General features: G+C 50.2%; 3 protein-coding genes across 3 annotated transcripts in view; 1 reads left to right on the top strand and 2 right to left on the bottom strand.

Moving 5' to 3' along the window:
* Window positions 1–1,042, top strand: part of BDV38DRAFT_117246 (DUF1769 domain-containing protein) — a 1,415-nt gene extending 373 nt beyond the window's left edge. Inside the window, exons 2-3 of the mRNA XM_032051064.1 lie at window positions 111–626; window positions 691–1,042. Coding sequence (XP_031912292.1) covers window positions 111–626; window positions 691–968 — 794 coding nt within the window. The 3' untranslated portion in view covers window positions 969–1,042. The remainder of the gene's footprint in view (window positions 1–110; window positions 627–690) is intronic.
* Window positions 1,043–2,432, bottom strand: lysB (homoisocitrate dehydrogenase lysB). Its single transcript, XM_032051063.1, has 4 exons — window positions 2,378–2,432; window positions 2,263–2,303; window positions 2,018–2,187; window positions 1,043–1,957 (listed from the first exon to the last, which is right to left on the bottom strand). The coding sequence occupies exons 1-4, from the start codon at window positions 2,403–2,405 to the stop codon at window positions 1,117–1,119; spliced, it is 1,080 nt and encodes a 359-aa protein (XP_031912291.1). The 5' UTR covers window positions 2,406–2,432; the 3' UTR covers window positions 1,043–1,116.
* A 3,368-nt stretch (window positions 2,433–5,800) lies between these two features.
* Window positions 5,801–8,347, bottom strand: BDV38DRAFT_117222 (uncharacterized protein). The gene is made up of 3 exons (XM_032051062.1): window positions 8,079–8,347; window positions 7,839–8,005; window positions 5,801–7,777 (listed from the first exon to the last, which is right to left on the bottom strand). Exons 1-3 carry the CDS (start codon window positions 8,114–8,116, stop codon window positions 6,501–6,503), a joined length of 1,482 nt encoding a protein of 493 aa, XP_031912290.1. The 5' UTR covers window positions 8,117–8,347; the 3' UTR covers window positions 5,801–6,500.
* Window positions 8,348–8,358: the final 11 nt, after the last annotated feature.

Below are 8,358 nucleotides of genomic sequence, written 5' to 3'. Positions count from 1 at the left end.
AAAAAAAAAAAAAAAAAAAAAAAACCTCCCAGTACACCGACCAACAGGATAAAGCTCCGGATAGTAGAGAGATAATCGAAAGAAAAACTGATTCAAAGCTCTTGAAAAAGGGTATCCGGACCACTCCCCAAAGACAAGCCCCTATTTCAACCACCCTCTTCACCAGTCAGATCAATATTCCATCTCCTTCGCCATCGTCTTCAAACACCCCGTCAACGCCAACTCCCTCCTCTTCGGTAACGACTTCGACCGTCCCATTCGCGACCGCTTGCCGCCCGGCTTCAACGCCGCTCTTCGCCTCGTCAAATGGACCATCGATCCGACGTTGGATGGCGATGCGTATGCCGATAAACCGTACCTGTATGGTCCGGCCGTAGCTTCGTGGAACCAGTTCTGTATTGGGGAAAAGATCCGAAAGGATGACGAGGTGCCGGGGATGCATCAGCTGGTCGTGGAAGAAGGGGGCGAGGGGTCCGGACTGGAAGTCAGAGAGCAAATGGGGATTCCGACGGGTGTGAGCGACCGGAGAAAGTATTTTCAGTCTGAAGAAGCTAGGACGGGCTTCGACTTTGAGGAAGGCAGGGTTTACTGGGTGGATTTTGGAAACCCTTACTTAGGGTTTAATGGTTGGTTTCCATCTTTTTCTTGCTTTCCTGTTGCACGATATCGTGGCTGATTTGGTTGTGGAAGATTTCTCGCTTCACCTTCCTGGAATTACTATCAATGTTCTTCCGTACATAAATGAGGATAATCATTCGCTGCGGTATGTGTTGAAGAATCGGGATACCGATGAGGTTTACCTGGTCCTGCTTTTTACGCTTGTTTTGCAGGGAACAGATGAGGAACCGTTGCATAAGGAGGAGACGGAGAGGATGAGAAAGGAAAGTAAGGAGCAGCATGAGAAGAATGACGGGAAGTTGGGGAGGTTTGAATGGGAGCCTGAGCCATCGGCTGATGATGTGGAGTAGGTATGTTATACAATATAGACCTATAGATACATATATCATTGCTTTGTTGGGCCACGGAATACTGAAGCAATATATTTTTGGTTTTATCTATGCCTGATACATATACACATGCCCTTGGCTCAGTTATACATCATGAAAGAACACCCATCTACAGCCTCTTCAGAACGTCGTCAAGGACCTCCTGGGTGGTAGCCTTTCCACCCATGTCAGGGGTGAGGTACTTGCCCTCGTCCAGGTTGGCATCAACGGCGGTGTAGATCTTGGCGGCAGCACCCTCCTCGCCCAAGAACTCTAGCATCAGGGCTGCACTACGCAGGGTGGCGATAGGGTTGGAAATGCCCTGGCCCTCAATGTCGGGCGCACTACCGTGGCAGGGCTCACCAATGGCAAAGCCGTCACCAACGTTGGCGCTGGGAACAAGACCCAAGCTTCCGACCAGGGCGGCAGCACCGTCAGACAGGATATCACCGTAGAGATTAGGAGCAACAATGACGTCGTAGTACTCAGGCTGGCGGAAAAGCTTGTACACCATCGAGTCGACAATCTGCTCCTCCACCTCCACGGAGGAGAAGCGCTCGGCGGCAAGAGCCTTGCGGGCAGTCTCACGGAAGAGGCCGTCGGTTTGCGACAGCACGTTGGACTTGTGGGTGATGGTCACCATGGGCTTCGAGCGCAGGCCCGCAGCGGGAGCCGCGTCGCGGATCTTCTGCCGGCGCAGGGCGATCTCTCCTGCAATGGTGGAGATCCGCGATGAGGCATTCTCGGAGATCCGCTTGATAGCCTCGGCAACCTTACCGTTGGGGGTGTCCTTGGTCTGCTCCTCCTTAACGTACAAGTCCTCGGTGTTCTCGCGGACGATTACCAGATCGACAGGGTTCCGGCCACTGCCAATGGTAGACTTGACTGGCCGGACGTTGGCATAGAGGTCCAGCTTCTTGCGGAGAGCGACAATAGGCGACGAGTAGCCAGCGACCTTGGTGCTCGGGGAGCTATGATACAAGTTATTCAGTAAGGTACGAAACATTATGATGACAAGCAGCGTGTTTTACCTGACAGCTCCAAACAAAGCACCGTCACACTCCTTCTTCAAGGTCTCGACAGTCTTGTCAGGCAGGGCAGTGCCGGTCTGCTTGAAGGTATCGAAACCAGCATCCAGGTTGACGAAGCTGAAATTGAGGTTGAGAGACGCCGGAAGAGACTCCAACACTTTCCTACCGGCCTATATCATGGTGGTTGTTAGAATTTCCAATCACCTGTTTTCAGCAAAGAGCTTGTCGAGCTGTGAGGTATATACCGGAATGACCTCCCGGCCGATACCGTCACCGGGGATGAGACCTAGAGGATGATATATCAGTTCATGTTCGCATACAGACAATCTACTACATATTAGTAGAAGAGGATGAATTGACCTATGCGAAGTGTCCTAGCAGCAGCCATGGTGCAAACTTTGGAGGGTGATACTGGAGTTGAGAAAACGTCCGGTCAACGGAAAGCCGTAATCGGAGTGGGAAGGTCATTTGGATGCGGAGGCGGGAAGAATATTGATCCGGGGGGGAGATACACACATACGGAAGTAAACAAACTTATAATCTATTATATTTGGAGATTTCAGCATTGAGGGGGAGATTTAGATTAATTCATGCTTAGACGTTGATGGACCAAAATGATGCTTATCACTCTTTGTCTTGCCAGAAAGTATTTTTGCATTGCATTATGTGAAACGCATTTATTGGCACTTATTAGTAGTATGTGTACTCGGAGCATATTGTATGTGCATGTACGGAGTACATACGGAGATATAAACAACTCGGGGTACTCCAGTCTTAACCATGGAATTGACTCCTGAAAGAACACGTGAGTAAGAAGTATCGTTAAATTATTATTATTATTATTATTATTAATAGTTAAACTACTTCATACCAACGCATATGAACTAATTCAAGTAGTACAAAGTAGTGCAATGCAACCATCCATCGTCTAGAAAGAAAGAGGCAACACAGGATCTCGCTAGCCCCAGGCACGTATTATTCATTCGTCCTTACCTGACCTGCAATCTGGCCTTTTAGGAGATGTGACATCGATGGGGCACGCCCGTTTGCCGGGATTGTCCAAGGTAAAACGGACCGGCAAGGGATTCCGTCAATATATTGGCCTGGAGCAATAAAGAAAGAAAGGAAATCCTGTGACAAGGAGTGGGTCAAACGATGAAACTATGAGTCCACAATTAATCGAAAGGGGTAATTCCCAGGAACATTCGTGACGAAGGAGAATCATTAAACTGAAGCGCGGATCCGCTGCCCCCTGAAACCGTTGCCTCAGGCTGCAGGGTCGAAGCCAGAATGTCCCTCCACATCCCCGTTGCTGGGGCCACTTCTCTTCCTTTCCTTCTCTCTCTCTCTGCTCTTCTTCTCTTCTCCTCTTTCCCCCACCCCTCTCTTTTTCTTCTCTCCTTTTCCCTTTCGTACCGTCTGGTAATTTCAATCCTTCCTGTTAATTTCTCAACGCGAATTTCTATGTCGGACTCATCATTCTGTCATTGATATCCCATTATGCTTGACTTCCACGGTGGCTCGCTAGATTGCTGATTCGCTCTCCACTCGAACTGTTGCTTCTTGTTTATATCACGTCACCACCCGAGAAGCGCGTTCAACCGTGTTGACAACCGCACCCACAACGGTGCCGTCATTTTCTGTTCGCATATCATAACAAAGATCTCTTTCCAGTCGTTCACCACCCAAGCTCGCGCCAACAGTCCCGCTACGTTTATTCCGCTCACTCCGAGCATCGCCACGCTTCAACCTCCCTGTCTCCTTGATATCCTAACTTGACGCTATGCCAGATACGGGTGCTCATCCAGGGGTGAGGAGCTTGCTCGCCAGGTTCGAAAACAACAATAACAACAACAACAACAGCCAGAATACCACGTCCCCACCCTCCCGCGGTCGATCTCCCATCGGTTCTGAGCACTCGGGCTCTAGGCCTCTATCAAAAGTGCGTGCGAGCTTCATAGCTGTTGATGGAGCCACTCAATCTGGTGCTATTGCCGGGTTGAGAAGTGCAAGTAGTCGCAGTGACAGCCCAGCTGCTCCCCCGTCGAGGGTGAGGAGTTTCAATTCAGATGACCTGAACGCCCCTTTGAAAAGTCCCTTGTCGTCCCCAATCAGCAATGGTTTAGATAACGAGCAAACCTCGAGTGAGGTCAGGTCAGGCGACATGGTGGAAACAGTGATCACACAAGTGGCCTCCCCCGAAAAGGGTGGAAAGCCCCAGGCTAAGGAAGCAGCGACCCCTTGTAAGGAAAGAGACCCCATCTTGACCGTCTCTGCTGCTCCATCCCCGAAGAAGACGCAGGCAGTTACCAAGCAGCCGTCCACCATCCAGGTGGATAAAGTTACATCCAATCAATCTGCGTCCAAATCGACGCCTACGATCCTGAAATCTGCGGCACATCCGCGGACTCCAACATCTCCTGCCAAACCCGACCATGTTAAGGCCTCTAAGCCGGCACGCTCCCCCAGACCTCCTGCTACCAGAGACTCGTCCAAAGCTCCAACCACCAAGCCAAGCCGTTCGTCTCTAAACACGACAGCCAAAACTGCTACACGGCCTGTTCGCTCTTCCATGCCGGCACGCGAGGCAACGAAGTCGACAGCGACGAGTGCAGCCCGCACTAACAAGCCGGAACCAAGACCTCCAACCAAGCCGGCTCGTCTGCCAGCTTCGGCAACAACATCAACTCTATCATCGGCCGCTAGAGGAGGAGCTACTGGAACACCAACCGCTAGCCTATCCCGGAAGCCGTCAAGTTTGAAGAATGCAACGAGTGGGACCTACCGCACGATTACTACTTCTAGCGTTCGCAAGCAGACTTCCCAACCTTCTCTCCAACGTCAACCAGCACATGAGCGCCCGCATTCCCGAGTAAGCAACACTAGTTCTAAGGCAGTTGACGAGGGATTTCTGGCTAGAATGATGCGCCCCACCGCTAGTTCTGCTAGCAAAGCTCATGAGAAGGTTGAAGTGAAGAGCCCACCCCGGTCTTCACGGGTGACTCGGACTCCGGCAAGAGCAGTTGCTTCGAAGACGGAGGCCCACAAATCGCGCCCAACGAAGGAGAAGAGTGTGGCTAGAAAGCCACAGGAGAAGCCGCAGCCAGTGTCCAAAGAGAAAGAAGAGCCGCAGGCAAAGGCAGTTGATCCCAAAGAGGATACTGCACATGTGGATGTTATTGAGCCTCAATCCAAGGCTGCGGACGAGCCTGTTCAAGCGGTTATCGAATCATCAATTGATACAGTCGAGAAGGACCGCGTAACTGAGAAGCAGTTGGAGGATTTGCCCGTCGAGTCCTCAGTGGCTTCTGAAAATGCACCAGTTGAACCCTTAGTTGAGCTGGAGCATCCTATTCAAGCCGCAAAGGTCCCCGAAGAACAGATTCTTGCCATTCCATCAACTCAAGGACCCACCATCTCTGCCGACGAGGCGGTAGACTCCCAGAGCGTTGAGCCCTCTGAACTTTCTCGCATTGAAGAGGCCAAGGAACAGACCGGTGTTGAGTCTCCAGCTGCCACTGCTGAAGCGAAGCCAGCTGAGAACGTTACTGAGACAGAGGTCAAGGCAGACGACATTGATGTCGACATCGGCAAGCTGTCTCTCAACTGAAGAGCGAGCACAACCAAGACAATCATGATGTTACATGAATGTCTATATTTACATCCATACTTCGTTTCTTGTGACTTATATTTTCTTCATACCCGTCTTATTCGTGATGCGACCTGATACATGTTATCGTCTACAGGGACCATTTTTTAGCCGTCTTTGGTTTAGTTGTGCTGCCTTTTTTTATCTTTTTTATTTTTTTTTTATTTTTATTATTTTCTGTTTCGAAAGCATCTCATTCACAGTATGAGCAGGGCCGACGATGTATGCATGTCGGAGCATTTTCTGGTGGAGTTCTAGATTCCAGTTGCTTTTAGCGTTAGGGCTTGCATATTATCCCACTTGCATATGTACTTGGGAGGAGTCTAATCAGGTTCTTGTTTCTTTTCCGCCCTTTTCCCTTTGATTCGCCTACTTGCCTTTTTCTTTTTTTTTATCTCAGGTCTTTTTACTTTCTTCAATTCTCCTGTTATTATATTTGTCCCGGGTCTTCTAGTTGTTTAATCCTTTACTTTGTATTGTTGCTTGAGCTTTGACAGTGCAAGTTTTCTCCGCAGTTTAGCATCACTGTCGGAGCCGTGGGCTTTACTCTTTTATATCTTCTTCCCCTTCTTTTTGGGATTTTGGTCAGCATTTACTGTCTTGGGTAGTGCGTGAACAAAACTCCGTTTTTCCAATAGCTTAGAATCCGAAATCAAGGACTCTGAACCAATTCAAGGAATCGCCCAAGATATAAATCCGATATTATGAATACTAACGCCACGTAAAATTCCCAAACGTGATTTGCTATTTTGTCGTTTCGTGTACGGGTATAACAACAGCGATACAGCTTTCAGGAGCGCCGAGCACCAAAACATTTAATCTGGACTCCGTGTATCAAATTTTCTTCTCCAGCTTCTTCAAGAACCTATTAACACTGCTCTCCATTCGATGGGCTCTTTCCTCCAAATTTCGAGGTCGGCCGGAGTTTTGTATTGACTTCTGAGCTATTTTCTGGGAATGTGAATTGATCTCTGCTTCAGTGGGCCGGTACAGCTGCTTGTGGATATCATAATCATTTACCACTGGTTGCTGCACGGCTGCTTTATCATACGAGTAGTTTGAGTAGCCGCCAATTGGGGGTGGGGGTGGAGACGCCGGTTGGATTTGAGGCTGGCCGCCATATAAATTCTGGGTCTGACCGTAGAGATGAGCATTGGGATCCTTAGGGGGCGGAGCAAATGACATATTCACTGGCGGGTGGGAACTAGATTGGTGACCCCCGCCTCCCCCGGCAAGGAACGATGGCGTATAGGATGGGATGCTGGGTGGGCTCTGAATGGATGACCGAGACGAGAACGAACCGGAATGTGTTAGGCCGGCACTCGGTGGCGGCGATGCGTAGGTCCCAGGCATAGTGTATGGAAGCCCTTGACTGGTTGAGGGAGGTGCAAAACCTCCTCCACCGGTGATCTGGGACGGTGGTGTGAACGGTGCTCCGCTGTCTGCTGCTACAGCCGCTGCGAGTCCGGTTCCATCCCCGCCGTCGACCGGAGGGGGGGTCTTCTCTCGATGTTGGATTGGTTCAGGCGCGGCTGGTGCTGCAGGGTTATATGGAAGAGGCGTAAATTGGGCAGGGTCGTTTCGTTCTTCTGCAGCAGGCGGAGTGCTATTGACCGTCTTCTGTGCTGTGGCGGGTGGACCACCAAGTGGAGGTGGAGGAGGAAGATTGCTTGGTATTGAGAATGTCTGGGTAGGGGGCGGGGAGCTGGGCGCAGGCTCTGATTGAGAGTTACGAGTCTGCCCGTTCTGGTACGCCGGATCTGTGATGGCCACGTTTTCTAGTTGTTGTACAACTGTACTGACTGAAGCCTGGGGTGGAGGCGGATATGGATGCCTGTCCGTCTCGATCTGCGAGGGAGACAAATAATTCTCCATCAGGTTGAGGAAATTATCTGCATCGTCTGACGTCCAGAAATAGATGTCCAGCGTGTGCACGCGTAATTCCTTGTCCTCGCCATACGGGTCAGTGCTTGGTAATAGCCATTCATGAGGACTGGCATTCGGTGGTGGTGGGAACACCTGCGCGCCCTGTGAAGGCGGACGGCCGTCCACGATTAATGTACACAGCGTTGGAAACTGGGTGGAATGACGCAAATAGATCTGATCCAGAGCTGGACATCAATCAGCGAGGAAAGTTAATATATGCGGAGGATGGATGGAAAAAGCACCAACCGCCATTAAATGCATCTTGGTCAGGGGTCCCAGGATTATTCGCTACTTCAATCCTTGTCTTACGCTGCACCGCATTGTGATAAAGATATAGATAGGAGCCCTTATCAAACCGGTGATGGAGAGGCTTGGGAGTCGGAGCTGTGAAATAATAATGGATATCGGCAAAGCTATGAGGGGATCAGACTAGGTTTATCGTATTTGAAAGAGGGAGAGAATTTGCGGGGAAAGTGTACGACTTACACCGTCAGCGTACGCTCTTCACCCGGCAACGGGGGCATAATGGCTTATCAGTGCTACTATCTATATATTGATAGTATAGCAAGATACAAGAGCAGTTGTTGAAGGGGGAGGTGGACAGGCATGCAAAGAAGTACACGATAAATTATTTGGGGACAACATTATATATCGATGGGAACGATTCAATGAGGGGAAGCAATTAATGTGACTGGGGCCTGTAAGCTGCAGTTGTCCAGAAGGCCGGCGGCTAGAGGGCGCTTCGAGATGCATCCTGGCGCCGTGA

Source organism: Aspergillus pseudotamarii (assembly GCF_009193445.1).
Source record: "Aspergillus pseudotamarii strain CBS 117625 unplaced genomic scaffold BDV38scaffold_36, whole genome shotgun sequence".
Classification (NCBI taxonomy): Eukaryota; Fungi; Ascomycota; class Eurotiomycetes; order Eurotiales; family Aspergillaceae; genus Aspergillus; species Aspergillus pseudotamarii.
This window is presented reverse-complemented; position numbering and strand designations above follow the sequence as displayed.

Bases quoted from the DNA above. Each gene is read 5' to 3' on its own strand.
- lysB (XM_032051063.1), bottom strand. From the start codon at position 2,405: ATGGCTGCTGCTAGGACACTTCGCATAG. The intron at 2,304-2,377 runs GTCAATTCATCC...ATCATCCTCTAG, and splicing joins TGCTAGGACACTTCGCATAG to GTCTCATCCCCGGTGACGGT. The intron at 2,188-2,262 runs GTATATACCTCA...ACCATGATATAG, and splicing joins TCGGCCGGGAGGTCATTCCG to GCCGGTAGGAAAGTGTTGGA.
- BDV38DRAFT_117222 (XM_032051062.1), bottom strand. From the start codon at position 8,116: ATGCCCCCGTTGCCGGGTGAAGAGCGTACGCTGACGGT. The intron at 8,006-8,078 runs GTAAGTCGTACA...ATCCCCTCATAG, and splicing joins GAAGAGCGTACGCTGACGGT to CTTTGCCGATATCCATTATT. The intron at 7,778-7,838 runs GTTGGTGCTTTT...ATTGATGTCCAG, and splicing joins CCAAGATGCATTTAATGGCG to CTCTGGATCAGATCTATTTG.